Genomic DNA, 26,193 nt, shown 5'->3' on the forward strand with positions numbered 1-26,193 from the left:
GTCAAATCTTGACTGATTTTTATCAAGTAAAGGTCAGAATAACTGCAGTAATATCTCCAGATGAACTCTTACTGGACTGAAGCAGCTCAGCTTTACTTGATTCTCCATCAATCATGTTTTAGAGTCTCAAATCTGATCCTCAGGATCTTTTGAGGAGCGTTTGTTTCCAGAAGCTTTACTTTCACTGTTCCTCAGCGGAGGAATGATCTTCACAAGCCTCCAGAACATCTCACATCTTCTGAGGAGCCTTTATTTCTTCAGCTCTCAATCACTGCATTATATGTTTGGAGCATTTCAATCTCATCTGAGACAGATTACTGGAGATATAGAGCGACCACTGATATTTAGATCAGTTTACATAGTTTTGCACGCTAGAGTACCTGCAGCATAGGTGAGGCGGCCTCCTCGCCCTCGTCCTCCGTGGCCTTCCTCATGCGCTGGGCCTCATCCTCTCCCTCATCCAGCGGGATGCTCCGCAGACGCGCCACGAAGTTGTTGAAGATCATGTCTGTGCTGAGAACGTCCTCGCTGAACCAGACCATCCCGCAGCGAGACACGGTGGCCAGCGTGGCGTACTTCAGGTCCTGCACCTCAAACATGATGCGCACCTGTGTGACGAGAGCATCATCATCATCATCATCATCAGCATGCACTACAGACCTGGGCCCGTATTCACAAAACATTTGGTCTTACCACTAAGAGTTCTCCTAAATAGCAGTAAAAGTTTTTAAGCTAGGAGTTTTCTCTTAAAAGCTATTCACAAAGCTGCTGAGACAAACTTAAGGAATAGAGAGAAGTCTTAAGCTCAGAGTAAGGGGGCGGGGCTGAGCTCGTTGCTATGGGTGATGTCAGCATGCTTATTAACTATGCACACAGTGATTGGCTGATAGTCTCGTCAGAGATTCATTCATAGAAATATTGTAGAACACAAATAAATAAAGGTTTAAAAATAAAAATGTTTATTGACACATTCAAATAAAGATATTAAGATGCAGGCTAAGTGTCACTAATTAAACAAGTATATGTTCAGCTAAGTGTCGGCCTCTTACATGTGTGCTTCTCAAACAATTAGTGAATATGCATATAAACAGCCTTTTAATAAACATAGTAGAATAATCATGGCTGATCGTAAGACATGCAAACGTAAAACCGCTAAAAGAACAGCTGTTACTTCTTGTCCAGCTGCTTAATGAAAACAAGGATATAATCAAAGGAAAATATGGAGTTGTGATAACCTCCAAAACCAAAGGTGATGCCTTTTTAAAAGCTCGTTATCGTCAAACGTTTCTAAAATGTTTACGTTCCGAGGCAGATTGCGGGCAGCAGCTATTTTAGGATAGTTTGTGGCTTAGGACTCCTGTTCACTTCTCCTAACGTTTCACAGATTTAGGAGCTAGTTTTAGCGCTGAAGCACTTTGTGAAACACTCTTAGAGCTAAAATCTAGAAGTCCTAAATTTAGGACTGACACGCCCATTATTTTTAAGATTTTCTCCTAAATCTGCGATGAGCTACTTTTCTCCTGAAGATGTTTTGTGAATACAGGCCCTGATGGTCAGATCAGCTGCTCCGTACGTTGGGCGGCAGGCTGAGACGCTCTCCGTTGGGAAGAGTCAGGAGTTTGTTGTCGTCCAGCACAGAGTTCAGATTCTCCACCCACTCCGGATCCACGTCACCGTCGAAGATGATCCACTGCCGCTTCTGCAGCTCTCCGCGAACGTTATCGATGATCCTGAACGAGAGCGCACACACAGACATCAGAACAAACCCAAAATGACGATCAGAGCAGTGAAGACAGACGAGGACTCACTTTCTGAGCACGTGTGTGAAGAGCCCGTCGGTCCACTCGCGAGTGTTGGGGTCCAGCGTGCCGTACAGGTGGTCTTTGCTGATGGCTTTGGGGTCGATGATGTGAGCGACGCCCTCCAAACCCTCCAGCCTCTCCAGGGCTTTGAGCAGGACTCTCCAGGCCATGGTCTTCCCGCTGCCGGACGGACCGACCATCATCAGCCCGTGATTGATCTGCGTGATCTGATAGAGCTGCAGCACCTGAGGAGAAGAGCAGGGAACGGGTCAGGACTCATGGCTCTCTGTGTGTGCTGTACTATGAAGCGCGTCTTACCTTCTCCACCCACATGCTGCCCACGTCGTCTCCGTCTCCGTACGTGAGGTACATCTCAGCACAGACCTTCCTCAACTCCTCTCGCAGCGCCGTCATCTCTCCGCGGATGTACTGGATGCCGGGGAACACGTCAGAGAGCAGGCTGAAGAGCAGCGGGATGTCCTCGGCCACCAGCTTCGGCACCATGGTCTCACACACGCTCTGGATCAGAATCTGCGGATCGAGCGCATGAAGTGCGGTCAGAGATCACCACAATAATAACCAGCGCTGGGTTCACTCTTCAAACTCACGTGACTCAACATGACATCAAACCGCACTCTATTTCCTTCATTCATGTTCCTGGACTAATCATGAAAGACTTACCAGTGCACCAGTTCATAAGCATTCATCAAAATGATAATAAGATTCCAAGAAATAACAACATTTCTACCGAAGTCTGAATTTGTCACCAAACTTAACTTGATCATTGAGAAAAAGAAAAAAAATTAATAAATAATTGGATATATGTCCCGGTTCCATCCACATACATACAGTATATTCATGTAAAGCAATTAAAACTATATAACAAATCTCAACTGCTTGATTATTTGTATCGTTTCAAAATTTATATTATTGTTCAGCTCTAAACTGCTACATTCAACTTAAAACATTAACATGATTTTACACAAGAATGTTTTGAAACGAAGTGTTTTGTGAAAAGAGCAATAGAAATAAATGACTTGAAGCACTTTTATTCTTTCAGTATCTCCTGTAATGCAGACACGATTAACCGATCAGCTCTCATGCTCTTGATTTGGAAACGCGTCACATTACAGCAGTACAACAGCCTTCGGTTTCAGGCTCGGCCTGCTTCTGTTCGCTCATCTCACCTCCTGCTCCGGAAGGTTCTCTGCGATCTCGTTCTCATCCACGTCCTCGCCGCGCTCACGCTTCTCTCTCTTGATCTTCTGGATGCGTTCTCTCTTGACGTTCCCGGCGCTGATCAGCACGCTCTTGAGCGCTCGCAGACCGAAGTCATAGTGAGACTGAGACGACAGCTGCTCGTCACACAACCTGCAACCACAGACCAAAGCAGGGTTACGTTACCACTTCACACATGCACAACAACAGCTGAAGCAGACGCAGACGCACTTGAAGAACGGGACGATCTTCTTGGCGAGGATCTCAGCGGTGCGGAAGCCCTGCGAGTACAGCATGACCTGAGCGATCAGCTGCCGGTCCGGTTTGGTCATGGCCAGACTCCTGAAGAGCTTCTTGAGGTTATCGGGCAGGTTGGAGCGTCCGGCGTAACCGGGGTTCATGGTGATGAAGATGGCCATCTCAGCACTCACCTTCACCTGTTTGTTCAGCAGCTCTGTGGTGACGGGCACACCTGAACACAGAAGAGCACAGCCACGCTGATCATCATCTGTTTCAGTTCTGAGTCGATGATGATGTTCTGATCTATATCATGAAGGGCTGCAATGATAAATCGATGCAGAATCGATTCTGAGATCTTCCGAATGCATCGCAATTCTCTCTGGAATGGATTCTGAGCTTATATTTTAACAGCAGATGGCGCTCTACTCTAGTTTATCCGCACACTCAAACACTCATGAAGAAGAGCTGAAGAGCGCTTGTGCGTTCGGCTGAGTCTGTAATTTCACCTCGGCTCAGAATGCTTTTATGACACCAGATTAATGATTAAAAACAGCCCACTGTGAACACCCTTGTGATTCACTTCAACCTTTATGAATTGTATGAATGATTATTTTAGGTTCAAGTGTGTGTAAGGATTTGGCTGTTTCTGAAGCATGCAGCACCATCTGCTGTTCACAACTAAGCTCAGAATCCACTCGAGAAAGAATCGCCATGCATTCGGAAAATCTCAGAATCGATGCTGAATCATTTCTCGATTCGTGATGCATCGACTTATTTTCCCAGCCCTAATATCGTGCACGTACTGCGGTCTCGGTTGGGGTTGCTGTGTTCTCTCAGCGCCACCTGGATGTACTGGACCTGCTGAGACACGGCAGACAGCATGCGCTCCTCCAGACGGTTGAACTCGTCGAAGCAGCCCCAGGCGCCCACCTGACACAGACCCACAAAGATGCGACCCATCGCCTGCAACACAAGACACCGTCAAACCCTGTGATTAAACACCTGTTATTGACCCCCGACACCAATCCCGTGACACCAGTCGCACCTGGAAGTCAAAGGTCTCGTCGCAGTTGAAGACCAGGACGAAGCGGCCCAGCTGGTGACCCAGAGCTTTGACAGACTCGGTCTTCCCCGTTCCAGCAGGACCTACAGAACAAGAACGCCCGTCAGCAACCACACACTTCACATTCAGCTCATGCGCACACGTCTGTGTGCTCAACTCCAGCAGGAAAAGTGAGACTGACCGAAGGGCGATCCTCCCAGACGGGCCTCCAGCGCCTGAGTCATGGTCAGGTAGCAGCGGTCGGTCAGCGGCGTCTGCACCAGCTTCTCCTGCACACCCAGATACTCAAAGCCGTAGTTGAACTTAGCGTTGGCCATCTGAATGGAGAGCTGCTGGAGGACGTCGGTCTGCTTGGGGTCGAAGTAGAAGCGCATCTGGCTGAGCCACTCGAAAGACTTGGGGTTGTCGATCTTGTTCTTGATCAGAGTTCTGGTCACGTCTCTCTGGTGCACCAACTCAGTGATCTACGAATGAAAAACACGCGAGTCACGACCACGTCTGCAGAGCTCGTCATACGGAGTAAATATCTGCGTCTATGTGTGTGCATCAGAAGGATGCCTCTGGCCGTTGCATTTCACAGGTTTTACGAAGGTAAGACTTTAAGTCCTTTTTAAGACCAATTTAAGGAATAAGCTAGGACGAAGCGGCCCAGCTGGTGACCCAGAGCTTTGACAGACTCGGTCTTCCCCGTTCCAGCAGGACCTACAGAACCAGAACGTCATCATCACTGCATGCATTCAGCTCACGTGTGTGCATCTATGAGCTCGATGAGGATTTTTAAGCTCAAATTTAAGACTTAAGACCTGCGCAAATAAAATTAATTCCCTATGAGCGGGGTAGGGCAATGTCTATAACAGGGATCCTCAAATCTGGCTCGCGAGATCCACTTTCCTGCAGTTTATCTCTAACCCTAATCAAACACACATGAGTTTGCTAATCAATGTCTTCAGGATCATTAGAAAATCACAGGTAGGTTTGTTTGATTATAGGGTTGGAGCTAAACTCTGCAGGAAAGTGGATCTCGCGAGCCAGATTTGAGGATCACTGGTCTATAATAACATCTGTGACCCTGCAGCACAAAAGCAGTCATAAGCAGCACAGGTATATTTGTAGCAATAGCCAACAATACATTGTATGGGTCAAAATTATACACTTTTCTTTTATGCCTAAAATCATTAGGATATTAAGTAAAGATCATGTTCCATGAAGATATTTTGTAAATTTCCTACCGTAAATATATCAAAACTTAATTTTTGATTAGTAATATGCATTGCTAAGAACTTCATTTGGACAACTTTAAAGATGATTTTCTCAATATTTAGATTTTTTTGCACCCTCAGATTCCAGATTTTCAAATAGTTGTATCTCAGCCAAATATTGTCCTATCCTAGCAAACCATACATCAATGGAAAGATTATTTATAAATCCCAATTTAACATATTGACCCTTATGACTGGTTTTGTGCTCCACGGTCTCATATTAAAACTGTAAAATTACTGTAAAAAGCATGATTTACAGTTAAAACACAAGTTTTCCCCAAAACAAAAAGTTTTATAAAATGATACACTTCACATTTCAGCCTTTAAACTATTTGTTAGAAAATGTATTATAGTCAAAAGTATTATAATATTAATTTAAACAATTATCAATCAATCATTATATTAATTAAATAACAAATGCATTTCACTGTTTAGATTCGTATAATAATCTTCTTATTGATCCACCAGTTCACATTTACAGCTCTGCGTGTTTGCAGGGTTGATTTTCGCATTGGTCTGAACAAAAACAACAGGCTTACTGAAAATGCACATTCATTCTCTGCCAGCAGGAGGCGCTTTCAGAACAGCAGAAATATTTACATTTAGTCATTTAGCAGACGCTTTTATCCACAGGGACTTACAAATGAGGACAACGGAAGCAATCAAAATCAACAAAAGAGCAATGATACGCAAGTGCTATAACAAGTCTCCGTCAGCCTAACGCAGTACACTTAGCAAGGTTTTTATTAATTATATAATAAAAAGAAAACAGATAGAATAGAAAAAGAATAGAGAAGCTAGTGTTAGTTTTTTTTTTTTTTTAAAGAAAACAAGCAGTTAGTAAATGAATAGAGTGCAAGTCTAAAAGAGGCAAGTGTGTTTTTTTTAAAGAATAGAATTAGAATAGAGAGTGCTAGAGTTAGAGGGTCAAATAAAGATGGAATTATCAATTATGGAATATAAAATATAACCGTTTCCCCGGTAACGGCAGTACACAAAGCAGCTGACTTCATAGCCTTTTGAAGTTTAATCGTCACATTAAGCCATTTTGCAATTTTGGTCTTTCCGTCCACACATTTAATACCTCTTGAAATCATAATTAAGACTTTATTACACAATTTAAGACTTTTTATGGCCTTAAATTTGATACAACTAAATGTAAGACTTTAAGGCCCGGTGGAACCCTGTCCAGCAGGAAAGCAGAGACTGACCGAAGGGCGATCCTCCCAGACGGGCCTCCAGCGCCTGCGTCATGGTCAGGTAGCAGCGGTCGGTCAGCGGCGTCTGCACCAGCTTCTCCTGCACACCCAGATACTCAAAGCCGTAGTTGAACTTAGCGTTGGCCATCTGAATGGAGAGCTGCTGGAGGACGTCGGTCTGCTTGGGGTCGAAGTAGAAGCGCATCTGGCTGAGCCACTCGAAAGACTTGGGGTTGTCGATCTTGTTCTTGATCAGAGTTCTGGTCACGTCTCTCTGGTGCACCAACTCCGTGATCTGCGAATGAAAAACACACGAGTCACGAACACGTCTGCAGCTCCAGATGATCAGACAGGACTCACGGTTCAACTCGCCATTCTGATGCTGAACAAACTCAAACTCTGAGTAAATATCTGCGTCTATGTATGTATGTGTGCATCAGAAGGACATCTTTGATGGTTATATTGCACAGACCCTTTTAAGACCAAGTAAAGACCAATTTAAGGAATGAATTGAAGGGAACACTGTACATCAATATTTTCTCTAAATGAAAATGTCTAGGTGAACTCCGAGAACCCAAATAATTTAAAGGGAAAACAAGTTTATTTTTCTGACCAGATTGGCAGATATTTGTTTGTTTTAAGCAGAAACTTGATTTTGTTAGATTTTTCAGAAAACAAGACTTCATGTTCAATTTGCGTCTCCAGTAAATGCATCTTGATTTAAGGATGTTTACATATTTGTACCGGAAAACAAGACACAAATACAGAGGAAGATATTATTCTTTTGCAGTGAATGCAACATTTAATGCCATGACTTTTGATTTTAAGACTTTCTGCTCTGATCGAAGACATTTTTAAGACCCACAGAAAGCCTGGCGTTGCGGTTTTTGCTTGTTGCTTTGTGTTAGAGCACTCACACACACGAGTCAATAATCTGTCCTGAAAACAAATGTAATGGACAGAAACTATAAGAAAGGCATGACTGTTTTTTGCACCATGATTAATCTCCAGTTTCACACAGTTTCTCAGCACACGCACACATCCACACGAGCGTCTGACTCCTCACCAGGTGCTCCAGCTTCTTCCTGCGCAGCGGCGGCTGCTCCATCAGAACCGTGTCGGCCAGCAGGTTGAGCGTCGCCTTCACGTTGGCCAGCACGGCCTGCAGCGGACCCATGTCTTCCCCGCCGCCGATGGTGGTCAGAGCGCTCTCCACGTTCTCAGACCAGTCGATCTGAGTGGACAGAACCACCAGCTGGGCCTGGACGCGGCGGAGACAGAGGTTAAGCACTCATGAAGACGTGTACAGATGCTGGGTTAGTCTCAGAGGACAGGTCACCTGGTATCGGTCGATCCAGTTGATGTAGGTGCTCAGGTCGATGCCCGTGCTCTTGTTGAAGGCGCCCACCTCTGTGACGGACTCGGCCAGCAGCTTAGCCAGCGTCACCCGCATCTCACGCTCCACCAGCGTCAGCCACTCGTTGATCTTCGGATGCTCCGTGATGGACACCGGCGTCTTATAGAGCACCTGAAAACAACAGCACATTCCAGAGGTTTCCCACAATCCCATTCACACATGAACACAACTAATATTCAGTAATACTACTGATTTAACTGCACTGACGCTATCAGAAGAGATCAAAATCTGAACTGAATCGATCTGAATAACGACACTAATGTCTTCTGCAGAGCTGCTTCACAGCTGAAACCAAGTTTGCATCATTGACTGAAACAAGCATATAACGGAGGTCCCAGTCTCTCTCGGGTCAAGCCGTACCTCCTCTCCCTCTCGGGACGAGATGCCCAGCACCTCCGTGTTGTCCTCGTTCAGTAGGATGCTCGAAACTCCAGCGAACATTTTCTTGAAGTGTTTCTGCAGTTTGGCCACATTCTTACTGTTGCCGATGATCTCCAGCAGATCTTCATCACCAACAAAGTAGAACCTGCGGGAAACAGAAACAACTCTAATTCTTCAGTATTTAGACAAGCGTGACAGTGCGGATACTGAAGCACGGCCTGCAGTTATTTTACCAACTTAACAACACAACCAACATGTCATTTTTATTACAGCACAGCAAAAACTGCAAATTTTTCAAAAACTATTAATATGCACAATTTTGAAAGCAGTTTCTTTGTCACTAAATTAATGCTTAACACATCATATGAAGGGCTAAGAGAGATCTAAACAAGTTTCTTGGATTTCCCATCGGCTCTCATGTTTAATGGATGCTGGACGGCTGATATCGTAAAGCCCAAATGTCTGACCTGGGGAAAGACGAGCGCTCTCTCTCCAGATATTCTCCCAGTGCTTTCTGGATCTTTCCCAGCAGGTCAGCGAGTCTCTCCAGCGACCTCTGAACCCCCTGAATGTTCAGGACGTCCATGACCAGAGGAGACTTGGTCACCTTCTCGACTTCAGCTCGATCACCAGCATGTTCACCTGAAGAGGACACAGGGAACGGTTTAGGCGTTTCAGCGGCTCTATCCCAGCATCCTCAGCTGGTAACGCAGGACCGGCTCACCTTCATGTACCCCTTGAGCAGTCTCTGCACGTACTCGTAGGAGGCGTACTGCCGCAGACGAGCGGGGAAGTTCTTCAGCTGGTTGAGGAGAGCGTCCAGACTCTGGCGCAGCTGTACAGAAGAAGAACACCGACTCAGTGAAAGCCAGGCTCGGGTACGAGTCACACGAGACGGCAGATGTGTCGCTCACCTTACGCGGCTGCACAGAGACCCACGGCTGCTCCTTCATCTGATCGATCTGCTCCCAGACCTTCGACAGCTCCGACCAAACACCCTTCAGATCCTGCAGCTCCTCCAGAGCCACCTGACGAACAACACGGACACGACACGCGTTAACAAGAGCAGAATCTTCAACATACAGTTTGATCTCTAAATGACGTGTGAGAAAACTGAAAGCAAAAATACTCTAGAGCTAAATGAATCCAGTGTGTTTTCATGCACTGCGCAGTTTTGTGATTTTGGTCTGTTTTGCTTTCATATTGTGTCTTCATTCAGACAAGTGAAGAGAAAAGAGTTTATTTAATTGCATTTCATATATTTGCGCCTGTAGATTTCAATCTCAAGCCATATCTTTACAGAGTTTTTCTCTTACATTCACCAGTTTTTTTTGTTTTATTCATCTCTATATTCTGAAGGTTTATTCAGATGTCATTCACATTGATTTATACAACATTTTATTCCTAAAAACATGGTGAAAATGAAATTTGTTTTGTGTCTGTTGACAGTATTTTCAGATTTTTGTAGCGATAAAAAGAAAAATCCAAAACCCCCTTTGGAAAAACCTTTAACTCTAATACTTCAACAAAATTAAATTTTTAACCTGGCTTTATCCAATGTTCAGATTTCTGCATATTTAATTAGATTAATGCATCATTTGCATATTTAAACAACATTTCAGAAAACAACCAATTTAAGGTGCTCATCCAGAACGCTGCTGCCAGGATTCTGACTAGAACCAGAAAATCTGAGCATATCACACCAGTCCTCAGCTCCTTACACTGGCTTCCAGTTACATTCAGGATTGATTTTAAAGTACTTTTACTCGTTCATAAGTCACTCAATGGCCTAGGACCTAAATACATAGCAGATATGCCGCCCGCAGCTGGAATCAGCTTCCAGAAGAGATCAGATGTGCTAAAACATTAGTCACATTTAAATCTAGACTCAAAACTCATCTGTTTAGTTGTGCATTTACTGAATGAGCACTGTGCTACGTCCCAACTGATTGCACTATTTTATGTATAATCATTTTTATTCGTAACTGTTTTATTGAAGAAATAAGCCCCAAGAAGCCGTGGTTTACAGTGAATTTATAACAGCTAAGAATCCGTTTTATAATTCATTTTAAATCATTTTAAGTTTTTTAATTCCTTGTTTTATTGCGGTGATTATTTTTTTATGATTGTTTTAATTCTTTTTATGTAAAGCACTTTGAATTACCATTGTGCATGAAATGTGCTATATAAATAAACTTGCCTTGCAACTCAAACATGAACAGTTTATGATGAATTCTGTGATTGTTAGTTGGTTTGTGTCTCTTTAAAACATTCATTCTGCTTGATAACATGCAACAAACGCTTTTGAAATCAACAGGTCCATAACAGAGACGCTTGTGAAGTCGCGGCGCACCTGCACTCTCTCCTCGCTGCTGCTCAGCAGACCCGTGTCCGTCAGCTCCAGCGCCTCTTTGGCCTTCGCACACTTCTCTCTGTCGTCCTTCAGACGCCCGAACTTGCCCTCGTAGATGGTGAGCGACTGCAGCGCCTCCTCTGGACGCAGACTGCCCTGCAGCGACAACAAGCAGACAGACACTGAAAGAGGCTGAAAAAGACCTGAAAACAGCGTTCATCTCCAGACACGTACTGCTACGGGTTTGGTCTTCTCCCAGTCTGACAGCAGGTCCGTGGTGCGGTTCTCCACCGCGCGGTCCTCCTGCACGATCTTCATCTGGAGGTTAGCCACCTGCTGCTGGATGGCCGTGTCTTTGCGCTTCATGATGTCGCTGAAGGCGCCCCACTCGCCCTCGATGTTATCGATGTACAGCCAGGAGGGAGGGAACTGGAACCGCTGCTTCTCCAGCAGACGCTGGCCGTTGCGGAACAGCTGCACGGGACCAGACACTTTAATGCCGCTTACGCAATATTGTTTTATTCGTTTTATAACTTCAATTACATTTTCTCCACAGAATCGTATTTAACCCTCTGGTGTTGTTCAGGTGACGGTAAAAAAGCTAAAGATTTTTTTTTTTATTACAATGAAATTAATGTACTATATTTTAGTATGATAATGTATTTTGCTGAGTCTTAAAAACGGCTAAAAACACATCTCTTCAATCTTCATTTGAACCTCTAACTCTAGCACTCTCTATTCTGACTATTTTATCTATTCGTTTTCTTATATATATACATATATATATATACTGTATATAAACTTGACCCTCTAACACTTATTATAAAAAATTATTCTCTAACACTAGCATGCTTTATTCTTTTTCTACTCTTTTTATTTGTATTATTATTTTTTTTTTTTAAAAAGGCCCAACACTAGCGTTAATTTTCTTTTTATTATATAAAAAAACCCTTGTGTGCTGTGTTAAGCTAACGGAGGCTTGTTATAGCACTTGCGTATCATTGCTCTTTTGTTGATTTTGATTGCTTCCATTGTCCTCATTTGTAAGTCGCTTTGGATAAAAGCATCTGCTAAATGACTAAATGTAAATATATTTTATTTAACACTTTGTATTTTTAAGAGGATTTTATTGCACTACATTAAATTTGTGGAATAGTTATGATACATTTATGACCCGTTAACCACTTTTTGAGCATTGACCTGAAAAATAAATTTCCTACTTAAACGGTTGTAAATCTTGACTTAAGTTTGATCTCTATTTAAAGACAAGACTTGCAACATTATTGCTGAAGTAAAAATGTTAAAAAGATAGACACAAAAACAATAAACTTAATGAAAAATGCATAAAATAACTATTTTATATGAAATACATGTTTTCCAAAACGAGTTTTACTCGTAAATCAAAGCCATAAATCTAAACACACTGTGCTCCAAATTTGAGGTTGATATCACAAAAAAAGAGCTTCCCATTCATTTCCAATGCCATCATTTTTAACCGTGAAGTGCCAAAACTTTTACCAAGTCTCGCACCATTCCCAGGAAGTAAATTCTAAAAATCCAAAACAAATTATTCGCTCAAAAACGACCGAACAACACCAGAGGGTTGAGACTCTGTATGAGGCAGATTGTACTCACGTCCACTTGCTTCTCAAACTGTTTGATCTTGCGTTTGAGCGCCTGCACGTACGTGATGAAGGTCACGGCGTCAGAGGTGCTCGCCGTATCCACCGAATGCTGCTCCAGCTCTTGACGAGACTGCAAGAGGATCACAGAACAGTTCAGAACATTCGCTTGAGCATCAAACATGACCTGTCCCTTCAGCGAGAGCTCGGCCCACCTTGGAGATCTGCGAGTGGAAGTCCTGCATGTTGTTGCCCAACATCTGTCCAAACTTACTGAGCACCTCCTTATGCCACGAGTCGTACTTCAGATTCACCTTGGACTGGACCTAAACGACACGTTAAAAGACACTTCAGCGTGATCATTCGTGGAGAGAAACCTTAAGACTGAACCATGAGCGGCTCGCTCCTGACCTTGCCGTAGTCGATGACGGCCGGCCCGAACTCCTTCCTGGTTTCTGCGTTGTCAAACGTGCCTCGAGCTTTGCGGATCTGCACGAGCAGCGCCTGCCACTTGTTGAGATCTTCTCCCAGACGGTTGTAGATGTTCTCGGCCTGCATGTCCCACAGACACTGGTACTGGAGCCACACCTGACGGAGCAAACGCAGTCAGTCTGGCGTCTGAACACGCTTCACTCGCTCACTCTAAGAGAAGACGCTACCTTGACGTACTGCTCCACCTCGGAGACGATCTCCTTCACTGCATTATAAGCTTCTTCCAGCGCAAACGGACCGTCAGGCATTCTGGTCAGAGCGTTCCTGTAGAACTTCTCCTCTTCTGATAACTCGTAGTGAACGCCGACCTGCGTGAAGAGCGAACGTTAAAGAGACCGTCCAAAGCTGCATGAGGTTCTTTCTTCTGTGCAACTCAAAAGATGATATTTTAAAGAATGTTAATAACCAAACAGTTGCTGGTAGCCACTGACTTCGAAAGTATGCCACAAAATACTGTGGAAGTCAATGGCTACCAGCAACTGTTTGGTTACTAGGGCTGGGAATCACGATTCGATTCTGACTCAAGCATTCGATTTGATTCAATGTCCAAATCGATTCGATTCAATATTGATTATTTTGGATATATAACAGGTACAGTACATACCAAATTTTCCTCAAGGAAAGAAAATCTCAACTAATGCTCAGTTGGCACTACATTACTATAATACTGAAGGCACAAGAGGTCAAAAAGGTGACATAGTTGGGAATATGACCCTCGTAGGGGGGTCTGGGGGCATCCCCCGCCCAGAAGAAAATTTTTGAGAGTTTTAACATGTAAATGAAAATGTTGGGAAAAATGCAACACTTTTAAATATGAAACCAAACCACCAGTAGATGACGGTAAATGACTGTTTTAATGAGCGAGTCATTAGTCATTCGTTCAAACGGCTGATTTATTCAGAAACGAGGCAAGTGACTACTGTCTATATGAATGGGTTACGGAATCATTGACTCACTTGATTTGTTCAAAAACGTGGATTCATTCAGTATCGAAACACCGCTGTGTTGCTCGGAGACACAAAACAGTTCTGCTGTGGCTTTGACTGAAACTTCGTCAGCTAACTTGAGCAAAAACAGTCAATATTGTATTACAAATTGCAAACTTTGTGTCTGTTTAACTCACAATAAAGAACTTCCATGCCGACGACATGTTTACATGCGGATGCCGATTAATTAAAAAATGCCAAATATCGGCCCGATCAATCGATCGACCTCTATACCCGACTAACGAGTTTATGGTCACGTAAATGTGATGTTACGCTACATATTGTTTACAAGCCGTTATATTGACATCTTTCGGTGGTTGAAACACTGATTGAGCGATTACATTTGACAGGATACGGATTTCAGTACATTGTACTCTTTAATTTACCTTCAGATGTTTATTCATGTTTGTGCTGTAACTTGTATTAAAGCGGAGGAGATGACCAGATCTGCCGCTTCTGGACTGAGGCGCTACAGCGATCTGTCACTCCACATTAAACAGCGGCAAAACAGCATTTATTGTTTGAATTTAAATAAAATTGTAAGACTCAACTATCAACTATCAACAGTAACAAAGCTTATTGCGATTTATTGGATGGGGGGTGCGCTACAATGTTCCGTTCATTAACTGTAAACCGGCTAGACTAATCAAATCTTGGGATTTAAGAATCAATATAATTTCATAAAAATACAAATCAATTACAATTTTTTTTTTTTACCCAGCCCTATTGGTTACTAACAGGCTTACCATACAGGTTTGGAACAGCAGAATGATCATTTTTGGGTGAACGGTCCCTTTAAAGGAGCTGAAAACTGAAGACGAACGCAGAGCAAACACAAACACAGACCTGATATCTCTGACTCTGGATTCTGGGTAGAGACAGAATGACCATCTTCCAAGCAAACATCTCCTGGTAAAGCCTGTAGCGGCAGTCTTCGATCGGCGGGTTCAGATAGATCACCTGGTTCGTGATCCTCAATTCATGGATGACATTCTGTTTGGACGAAGAAAACGTTTCAGTGTGAAGTTACGAATCCTCAATGCACACAGGCTCAGAACTACAGGACGACGTCTTGCCTTAATCTTGGGATCTCCTCCGGGCTTGTGACTGACTTGAGGAGCCTCGGTGTCCATGTCCACATCAGCCTTGTCCTCCATCTGTCCCATGAGAACCTGCGTCCAGGCTTTGAGTCCGGCCTGCAGACGCACCCCGAGGATGCGCTCGATCTACGGAGGAAACACGATCACATCTGATCAAACACCACTCTCTCCGGACAGACTCTGTGCTTCTGTCCAGCTGGACTCACCTCGATGTCCAGTTTATTGACCCAGATGGGCAGGTTGGAGTACGAGTGCAGGTTCAGGTCGTCCACAGCCTTCTGGATGCGGTTGAGGATCTCCGTGAACATCTTATTCTCGTACATGCAGGTTTCCAGCGAGCGCACCTCCAGATCAATCTTCTCCTCGAGCAGAAGAAGATCATCCACCTAAGAGCGGAATACACACAAACCAACATGACATTCACATCTCTTTTCATCCGGACTGTAAACAACACATCTACACTACCAACCAAATCATGGACACACACCACTGAATTTATGTTTCTTAACCATTTCGATGGGCTGACACCGATTATTAGTTCCAATTAAGCTTTTATCAGTAGCTTCTGTCATTATCAGTTACTGGTAAGCGTTCTGCTCCCAGCCACTGCAAACTGATTTAAGTTACGACAAAAACACTGCAAGCTGGTGAATCAAACAAGCATAAAAAATTCTGAAGAAATGTACAAAAATGAGCATGACAATAATCATGATTAACCGTTTAAACATTATCGTGCAGCCCTACTCGTGAAAATCTGTCTATCCAAAGCTTGTTCAATTTCTTTTAGTAAGTAACAAGAAAATTCCGACCGTTTTGATGACTATTGTTCAATAATGCAAGTAATATAGGACCCTATGAAATCGGTTTTATTTTTTCCCAAATTTATTTTTTTCCGTTTAAATTTTTCTGGACTCTTTTCTAGTGGTTAAATTGAATTTTATTAATTGCATGTCTAATATACGTTTCATGATTTTAGTTAATAAATTAACATCAGTTTATTAAAAGCTTATCAAAAATTACATGTGTAGGGCCCTACGAAATGTTTTATGTTTTCACACCTTATGGTTGTTACCAAATTCTGCTTTAGCACGTCTAATTATTTGAATGCATAAAAATTTTTTTTATTTATTCTTACAATAGCCTTATGAAATTCTGTGCCGTTTATTTACATTTTTCTGGTTATCAAATGAAGGCATGAAGCAAATTTAATTTTTTGGCCAATAAATGGGATTTTCTAGTCAAATTAAAACATGGAAGAAATATCGTGTGATTCCTTAAAAAATTAAGTTTTATTAATTTTTCAACAGTAGTAGCAGTAGCAGTATTACTTGCATTCTACTGAATTATAGTAATATATTTCTACCACAATGTTTAAGTTAAACCAAACTTTTATTTTAATGGGTTGCATACTTTTACATTTCTGCGTATATGATATGAGGATAGTTTTACTCAAATGAAACGGTCAAATACTCATGAAGTGACTCTCAGAGCAGTTCTGGAGATGTTGTTCATGTATTTATGGCCTCATTTAGTGCCGCTGAAATCACCGCGAGCGTCACACACGCTTCAGTACATGTGTAGTAAACGAAACCGCGCGTGTGCGCTATTCATTCACACACAGACATGCTGTAATTTTTACAGATACTAGTCCATATCATGATTTAATTGAAGTGTAATGACGTACTTTTGATTAATTCATCCAAACTTTGACAAATTCTGTGATATAACTGTAAATTCCGTTTTTATGACTGGATTCCGCGATTCCGTCCATGTTTTCGCATTGCGGAAATCATAGAGCCCTAATATTATAAAACTGATAGTTCCGGTCCTTGATTCTGATTGGCTGAGCCTCGTTCGAAGCTGTTGTAAATGACTCTACAAAGTAACATACACCTTTGTTTACGTTTGCGTGTTGCTCGGCAACCACTTTGTTGCAACCACAACTGTTTCTGAGGAGCTACATTGTTTGGTGGAAGAAAACGGTTTATTCTGTGGAACCTTACTACGTATATGGAATAACCATTTTATAAAAGCAGTAAGCCCTGTGAAGCCGTGAATTCACTGTAAACCACGGCTTCACGGGGCTTATTGCTTTAATAAAGAATGTGTGTGAGTCCAGTCATCTGACTGGTGCTCTAGTTTAACTGGTCTTGAGCTGGTCAACCTTTTCTTGGAAGTTGAAGACGGTTTCGGCCAGACGCTGGACGTACGGGTCGAGTTTGTAGGACTCCCAGACCAGAGAGATGCCCTCGGTGACGAGCGCCTGCACCTCCTTCTTCAGGCCGGCCACCAGCAGCGAGATGGACATCCTCTCCTCCACCTTCTCGCAGGTGCGCTCGTAGGTGCGGACGCTCTCGATGAGCGAGATGGCGAAGGGATACAGCTGATTGGCCTGATGGGCTTTGTTGACGATGGCCAGCGGCACGCGGAAGCTCAGCCACTTCAGGTTGCGCACCTCTTTGGAGAGCGTGATGATCTCGGGCAGGAAGTTGACCTTGAGCTTGAGCACGGTGCCGGTGCGTCCGCGGGCGCGCGTGTTCTCGATGGTGAAGATGCGGCCCGACACGCCTAGGTTGCGCTGCTGCACCTTCCTTGCCCAGTCGTCGAAGATCTCCTGCGTGTTGAGCTTGGCGCGGAAGCTGTCGCCGTCCTGCTTGAGCTTCAGACCCTCCACGTGGTTTTCCCAGCCCTTCCCGAGGACGTCTTCCACGCGCTTCATGTAGGCCGTCAGCTGCCGGTCGATCTGCTTGGCCCAGATGATGGAGCCGGAGACGGGAGGCAGGTCTCGCACGTGGCTCATCTTGCACGACTGGCTCTGAGGATACTGCACCTTGAACTTGTCGTGCAGAGCCTCGATGTCGTCTTTGACGCGCTGGATGAGCTGCGTCTGGTACTCTCGGATGGCTCCGCGGATGTGCGGCCGCACGAACAGGGCGTTGAAGCGGGAGAAGATGCGGAACATCTCGTTGGCGTTCTTGGCGGTGCCCAGCTGGTCTCGCAGGCGTGCCGTGATGCGTGTCTCCACGCGGTCGATGCGCTCGTCGTAGCGCTTCATGGCCGCTTCCCAGGCCTCCACTCCCTCCTTCGAGACGTCCAGTCCGTCCACTTCCTTCACGTTTTCATAGGCCAGATTGACTTCCTCGATGGCGTTGACGTCTGCGGCATCGAAGAGCACCTCGGCCACCTTCATATCGTCGGGCTCGGCCGTCTTTCCCTGAGCATGCTGGGACACGGCGGACACCTGGAGAGAGGCAAACACTTTATTAGCTTTTGCGCTACACAGCTCTGTGGAATACTCGAATCTGATTGGTCAGTCACCACATTCCAAGTTGTTATTGATAACAACAACAGGGTAAATATCACAGGCTCATCCGGGTAACTGCAGTCGGCGCTATCCACTTGGAAGCTTTATGTTTGGTTGGCTAATAATAAAATATTAGAACTCAATTCAATATTATGTGTACAACTAGATAAAAAAAAAGTTTGTCAAGACAAACTTCAGGTTGGCTTGAGAAAGCCTAGCCTGAAAGTTTAAAGCAGTTGTAAAAGCCTGAAGTTTGAAAATTTAGATAGATTAGATAAAAGTTGATAACATGTTTCTAGCATGATTAGCATGTTTTTAGCATGATTAGCATGTTACTAGCATGTTGCTAAGTGACTAGCATGTCGTTAGCATGATTAGCAAATGACTAACATGTCACTAGCATGTTTCTAACATGTTGCTAATAATAATAAATAATACTCTAGGAGGAGTAGCGTTCAGAAATTTAGTCCAAGAAGAATAACAATAAAAATCTTAAGTAGCAGATCTCAAGCCAACCTAATTATGTAATTATGTCATCCTGGTATCACGGACTCGCTCTTTCTCTTTCATACAAACGCAGCTGCTGCCATTTTGCGACAATTGTTTTGTACACTGTAACGGATATTAAATAACTAACAAACTGGTCGGATTTTGAAAAGTTTCATCTTAAATCAATATCTTTTATCGCCATAATTGTTTATGTGGTGAAATGCCGTGTAATAAGTAGTATGACTTATCTCATAATGTCTGTCTAGTTTGAACTTGCCGCTTGCTAACAACCGCCTTCTTCACGGAAGCTTTGCGTTTAGATATTTCTGATTAGATATTTAGCTGGATGTACATTATCCCTTACATATATATCCAGCCTTCTACACTCTTGACACAACTCAAGCTGATTTTTGTGCATGTACAATTGGAATCTGGTTATATTTGACAAGTACGAATGACAAAAAAACACATGAAATACAATTTTTACAAATATGTTTCAAGATACATTCATATATGGTTTGAAATTTAAATTCTGTGCCTCATAAGTCGTAATAATAAAGCGCAAAGACAACATGTCGTTATGTTGTAAGAACATCTGTAACGCAAACTCTGTACATGTTTTTTTTTTTTCATGTCAGCATACCAATGCAACATCAATGCCACAGAAATCAATGAAGATATTGTAAACTGGATCTGAAGAGTTGCTGTCAATCACTTAAATTTCCAACAGGATGCACAAATAACCAGATTTGGACTGACAGTGTGAATGTAGCTTTAAAGACTCTTAAATCCAAATTTGAGGTTTGTCTCTTCTGTTCACGTCTCTAGCTGGTACTGATCATATTTGTGACCCTGCAGCACAAAAGCAGTCATAAGCAGCACAGGTATATTTGTAGCAATAGCCAACAATACATTGTATGGGTCAAAATTATACATTTTTCTTTTATGCCAAAAATCATTAGTATATTAAGTAAAGATCATGTTCCATGAAGATATTTTGTAAGTTTCCTACCGTAAATATATCAAAACTTAATTTTTGATTAGTAATATGCATTGCTAAGAACTTCATTTGGACAACTTTAAAGATGATTTTCTCAATATTTAGACTTTTTTGCACCCTCAGATTCCAGATTTTCAAATAGTTGTATCTCAGCCAAATATTGTCCTATCCTAACAAACCATACATCAATGGAAAGATTATATATTCAGCTTTCAGATTGTGTATAAATCTCAGTTTCAAAAAAAATTTACCCTTATGATTGGTTTTGTGGTCTAAGGTCACATATTAATATGAACTAAAACGTCATGATAGACCATGTCATGTCAGTCCTGTCTGTTGTCAATCTGAGGCTTGTCAGGAAACACTTAATCTTTGATTGGTCAACAGAATGACAGATCAGAACTTCACAGCATCAAAATAATCACATCCAGAAGCCGTCAGAGTCATACCTGAGGTCTGAGCACGCGAACGATGACGGCTCTCAGCTGCTCGTGTTGCCGTCTGAATCGCCGCATGTGGTCCAAGCGGGCCTGGAGCTTCCGGTGGGCCGGACTGAGACGCCACACCATCTTCAGATTCTCCTCCCTCTTCCTCTTCACAATGTCCCTCAGGAGCACCTGCAGCTTCTCGTACTCGTCCTCCCACGTCTGGAAGACCTCGAAACACGCCACCATCACCTGCGGAGGAAGAAGAGCGTGAGGCGTGAACTGCAGAGCATCACTGCGGGGAGAGCGAGTGCCGTCTCATCAGCCGTACCTTCTCAAATTCCTCGTACGCCACATGCATGAGCTTGCGAGTGCCCAGCACTTTGAGCAGCTGAGAGCTCAGGTCTCTGGAGATGGCCTCCACCAGACGCAGCGCACGCTGGATGGGGTACTTGGTGTTCCGGATCTTGCGCAGGTGAGTGAAGATGGCCACCAGCGCCTGACGGATCTTGTCGAGCTCAGTGGCCGACAGGAGATCGTTGAGGGGAAAGTCCTTCATCAGAGGGTTGTAGTCGTTCACCGTCTCCACAGCCTGCTTCAGGCCTGAGAGAAACACAGCAGAGCGTTCACAAGCGTGCAGCATCATGGAGATGGCTCTCGGACAGACGGCTCACCTGTGTCGGTGTCGAAGCTGACCGTGGCGTGGAAGCGTTTGCCGTGTTTGAGGATGTCGAGCGTCAGCAGCACCTCCGGACTCTCCCTCTTCTCCTGGATGCGGTTCAGGGCTCGCTCCAGGTTCAGCCAGAAGCTGATCTCCTGCAGAGCCGTTCCAGACGCAGGGTCTCGGTCCAGTTTAGTCACCTGAAAGAAACGGCAGACAGACCTGAAATCCTGATCCACTGTAGGCCTGCGTCAGATATACCAGTAAAAAACACTGCAAATGAGCTTGACACCGTAAGATAATCATCAGGGCTAAGAAATCTAATTTTTTGAAATGGAACAATTCATCGAACCTTTAGACAAAATCTAAATGAAAATAGAAATAAGACATGCATGCGTTTTATGTTTTGTATCATATTTGCTGCATCAGGCTTTTATGGCTCACACAGTCTGATAATATGGAGAAAAAAACAGCTCAATTTTCAAAATAAGCAAAAATACGCAATTTGGTGGAGATGCTGATATTTATGTGTCTCTGCAGCACAAAAGCAGTGTTAAGTCGCTGGGGTATATTTGTAGCAATAGCCAACAATACATTGTATGGGTCAAAATTATACATTTTTCTTTTATGCCAAAAATCATTAGGATATTAAGTAAAGATCATGTTCCATGAAGATATTTTGTAAGTTTCCTACTGTAAATATATCAAAACTTAATGTTTGATTAGTAATATGCATTGCTAAGAACTTCATTTGAACAACTTTAAAGATGATTTTCTCAATATTTAGATTTTTTTGCACCCTCAGATTCCAGATTTTCAAATATTGTCCTATCCTAACAAACCATACATCAATGAAAGATTATTTATTCAGCTTTCAGATTGTGTATAAATCTCAATTTCACAAAATTGACCCTTATGACTGGTTTTGTGCTCCAGTCACATATAGCCAAAAAGAAAGATGAAATCTTCTTAACAGCATTTATAATAGTCAAGTCAAGTCACCTTTATTTATATAGCGCTTTTAACAATACAGATTGTGTCAAAGCAGCTTTACAGCATTAAATAGGAAAATAGTGTCAATAATGCTAAAGGACAATAGTAAACACTCAATTTTCAGTTAAAAGCAGTTCATCATTAATAGCAGACTACTTGCATAAAATGATAAAGGTGTCAGTTATCACTCTATATCTCCCAATATTGCAATGTAATGTTTCTGCATGTCGTTCTCATGTGTAAGCTGCTCATTAAGCCTTTGTTTAGATTTCCATTTGACTGTCATTAACGCTGTAAAAGACCACCTCAGCAACAGATCTGTGGGTTTCTTCACCCAGAAAAAACTATGCTTTAAATTAAACTGAAAAGTGATTTGATGCATTAATTCTTAAGCTTGCGAATCATGTTTTCCTCCATATTGTGTGGCCCTTTTGTGGTGAAAGCTGGAACTATCAGCAAACCATATCAGTGTTTTTGTAGAGCTGCACCAACACATTAAACAACAAAACAACACGGTTCTTGTTCACACGACACGTCACTGATGCTACATTAATTTCATTTTCTGATATAAAGCAGCAGCTTGTGTAAACTAGCTAAAACATGCATTTCTCAGTGTTGTCTAGGCGCTTCTACGAGACAATGCGAAGATAATGAGATAAAAAGCTACTTGAATCATGTTGTAGTTACATTTTCAAGTTGACTAGTTAAAAATCGACTGTCAAATGTTCTGAAAAAACTGAGATGTTAATTTTTGGCCATATCGCCCAGCACTATGTAACAGTACGGGGTCATCTGAAGGTCAGCGAGTCTCAAACCTTCTGTATCTCCCGGATCCAGCGGTTGACTCCAGACTGCAGCTGGTTCAGGAAGCTGGGATCCTCTACTTTATCCCCGAAGTCTGTGACCTTGGGCTTCTCTGCGCGCTCGTAGCACTGCTTGGCCACGTTGGTGATGATGGGGTGGATGAGCAGGCTGATCTCGGGGATCTCGATGTTCTGCTGCAGGTGCAGTAAGCCCATCTCCAGCTCCGCGATCTTCTTCTCCACCGAAGGGGCCATCTTATCGCCATCCCTGCGCAGACACACAGACACGATGAGGCACGGCTTGTGTGTGTGTGTGTGTGTGTGTGTGAGGATGAGACATGTTACGCTCTCGTTACCTGTCGGCTTTGCCAGACTCTCGGATGTAGGATTTGAAGTACGGAGACACAGCATTGCTGATGAAGGAGTGCAGCGTCTCGTACGGAGAGTCTTCGCTCAGAGTCAGCACTCGCACCTGAGTGGAGATGGGTTTGTCCGCATCAATCACTCCGGTCCGCTTGATCAGGGCCAGGCTGAAAGATCACGGTTCTCATCAGAACACTTCACATACAGTGCTGGCAGAAATCATTAGAACGCTAGTATTTCCAGCAGCTAAGTCACTTATTTCTATCTTTTGCTGTAGTGTGTCAGTAGGACACAGCATTGCTGATGAATGAGTGCAGCGTCTCGTACGGAGAGTCTTCGCTCAGAGTCAGCACTCGCACCTGAGTGGAGATGGGTTTGTCCGCATCAATCACTCCGGTCCGCTTGATCAGGGCCAGGCTGAAAGATCACGGTTCTCATCAGAACACTTCACATACAGTGCTGGCAGAAATCATTAGAACGCTAGTATTTCCAGCAGCTAAGTCACTTATTTCTATCTTTTGCTGTAGTGTGTCAGTAGGAAATATCAGTTTGCAGATCAGAATAATCAGCTCACGGTCTGAGCTCGTTACCTGTTTGATTTGAGCCCGTAATGGATGTCGATGCTGACGCTGTAGGAAATGCACTCGCGCTCCTCCTCGCCTTCATCACTAACATCCTCTGCACAACAACAACAAACAACCAGCCGTTTGTGATAAATCAGCTAATCTTTATTTCATCATCTGATGTGAACCCAACAGAAGACAAGAAGATGAGCATGTGATGATAAATATAATCAGCTGCTGGTGTTTGTGTGTTATTTCCTGGAGTCTGAACACAAACACAACAGCACTACAGTAACAAGAACACACTCACACTAAAAAGAGCATTGCTTGTGTCTTCGTTGTCATGACTGTAAATCACTGTAATGATCATAACTGTTTTTCATACAAAAAGGCCCAAAAACCAGTTATATATTTGCCATGGTATTGAGGTGCTATACATCATCCAAACTGTTGCCATAGTTTACATCACATAATACTAACAGACTAACATGACTAAGCATCTTGTGTTTGTGAACAATGACACAAGGACTTTTCATTCTGATGGCACTGATGTGTTCACTGACATAAATACTTACTTTTGAGAGATGAACTAAAGATTTTGAGTAAGTTACAGGCTTTTGCAGGTAATCATAGTGTGGTGCTGTCTGTACAAATTGTTTTGAGAAATGCACATACTTCTTTGCAAATATTAAGGATGATTCGAGAAATGCACCAAAGCGACTGAGAAAAACTGTAAACGATGAGGCACGGCTTGTGTGTGTGTGTGTGTGTGTGTGTGAGGATGAGACATGTTACGCTCTCGTTACCTGTCGGCTTTGCCAGACTCTCGGATGTAGGATTTGAAGTACGGAGACACAGCATTGCTGATGAAGGAGTGCAGCGTCTCGTACGGAGAGTCTTCGCTCAGAGTCAGCACTCGCACCTGAGTGGAGATGGGTTTGTCCGCATCAATCACTCCGGTCCGCTTGATCAGGGCCAGGCTGAAAGATCACGGTTCTCATCAGAACACTTCACATACAGTGCTGGCAGAAATCATTAGAACGCTAGTATTTCCAGCAGCTAAGTCACTTATTTCTATCTTTTGCTGTAGTGTGTCAGTAGGAAATATCAGTTTGCAGATCAGAATAATCAGCTCACGGTCTGAGCTCGTTACCTGTTTGATTTGAGCCCGTAATGGATGTCGATGCTGACGCTGTAGGAAATGCACTCGCGCTCCTCCTCGCCTTCATCACTAACATCCTCTGCACAACAACAACAAACAACCAGCCGTTTGTGATAAATCAGCTAATCTTTATTTCATCATCTGATGTGAACCCAACAGAAGACAAGAAGATGAGCATGTGATGATAAATATAATCAGCTGCTGGTGTTTGTGTGTTATTTCCTGGAGTCTGAACACAAACACAACAGCACTACAGTAACAAGAACACACTCACACTAAAAAGAGCATTGCTTGTGTCTTCGTTGTCATGACTGTAAATCACTGTAATGATCATAACTGTTTTTCATACAAAAAGGCCCAAAAACCAGTTATATATTTGCCATGGTATTGAGGTGCTATACATCATCCAAACTGTTGCCATAGTTTACATCACATAATACTAACAGACTAACATGACTAAGCATCTTGTGTTTGTGAACAATGACACAAGGACTTTTCATTCTGATGGCACTGATGTGTTCACTGACATAAATACTTACTTTTGAGAGATGAACTAAAGATTTTGAGTAAGTTACAGGCTTTTGCAGGTAATCATAGTGTGGTGCTGTCTGTACAAATTGTTTTGAGAAATGCACATACTTCTTTGCAAATATTCTCAACATGAATTTATGAATTTAAGTGACACAATGTTAATCAGAATCCACTCACTGCTCAGAGTTTTGTTCAGTGCGGAGTTATGCAATCTCGCGAATCCTCTCCTTATAACAAACAAAGTGTAGACACGACGGAAATAAGAGATGCATTGATTATAATGGAACTTTGTGAGTTCGGGATGAACTAACAGGGCTCGACAGTGCGACCATTTCAGTCGCATTTGCGACTGAAAACTACTGCGTGCGACTATGAAAACATGTTTAGGAGCACCAGTGCGACTGACCCGATCATCATCATACTTGTGATTGCGCTCAGGGGAGCTTCAAAGGTTTCTACGTGTTTTTGCAGCGTTGAGTAATGTATCACAGACATATCTCACGAATCCTTTCATAAGCAAAGTGTAGACAGGGTGTAAATAAGAGATTCATTGCGCAGTGTAGAGAGCTTCGTTGATTATAAATGTGAGCTCGCAATGAACTAAGATGAGTGACAGCTTTTAATGATTTTTAAGGGAGTCGTCGAAAATAGTTTAAAACACAGACACAGCGCATCTCCATTCAAACACAGCGGTGTTTCGTTTATGAATGAACGGGATTTTTAAACGAATCTAGTGAGTCAGTGATTCATGATTACCCATTCATAAA

The 26,193-nt window shown here is 43.0% G+C and overlaps 1 protein-coding gene across 1 annotated transcript in view; it reads right to left on the reverse strand.

Annotated features, from left to right (window-relative positions):
• Window positions 1-26,193, reverse strand: part of LOC107732031 (cytoplasmic dynein 1 heavy chain 1-like) — a 66,146-nt gene that overhangs the window by 37,270 nt on the left and 2,683 nt on the right. The window contains 32 exon segments of the mRNA XM_016543260.1: window positions 381-608; window positions 1,574-1,730; window positions 1,809-2,047; window positions 2,121-2,333; window positions 2,990-3,173; window positions 3,252-3,492; window positions 4,064-4,223; window positions 4,306-4,406; window positions 6,794-7,076; window positions 7,848-8,042; window positions 8,121-8,309; window positions 8,559-8,724; window positions 9,047-9,191; window positions 9,194-9,221; window positions 9,304-9,414; window positions 9,494-9,607; window positions 10,933-11,088; window positions 11,167-11,406; window positions 12,568-12,687; window positions 12,770-12,880; window positions 12,966-13,142; window positions 13,214-13,354; window positions 14,879-15,025; window positions 15,109-15,258; window positions 15,339-15,518; window positions 17,297-18,373; window positions 20,375-20,602; window positions 20,682-20,953; window positions 21,025-21,211; window positions 22,820-23,075; window positions 24,540-24,713; window positions 24,887-24,974. Of these exon segments, the coding sequence (XP_016398746.1) occupies window positions 381-608; window positions 1,574-1,730; window positions 1,809-2,047; window positions 2,121-2,333; window positions 2,990-3,173; window positions 3,252-3,492; window positions 4,064-4,223; window positions 4,306-4,406; window positions 6,794-7,076; window positions 7,848-8,042; window positions 8,121-8,309; window positions 8,559-8,724; window positions 9,047-9,191; window positions 9,194-9,221; window positions 9,304-9,414; window positions 9,494-9,607; window positions 10,933-11,088; window positions 11,167-11,406; window positions 12,568-12,687; window positions 12,770-12,880; window positions 12,966-13,142; window positions 13,214-13,354; window positions 14,879-15,025; window positions 15,109-15,258; window positions 15,339-15,518; window positions 17,297-18,373; window positions 20,375-20,602; window positions 20,682-20,953; window positions 21,025-21,211; window positions 22,820-23,075; window positions 24,540-24,713; window positions 24,887-24,974 (6,458 nt within the window).

Source organism: Sinocyclocheilus rhinocerous, unplaced genomic scaffold, assembly GCF_001515625.1.
Source record: "Sinocyclocheilus rhinocerous isolate Xijiao unplaced genomic scaffold, SAMN03320098_v1.1 scaffold1360, whole genome shotgun sequence".
NCBI lineage: Eukaryota > Metazoa > Chordata > Actinopteri > Cypriniformes > Cyprinidae > Sinocyclocheilus > Sinocyclocheilus rhinocerous.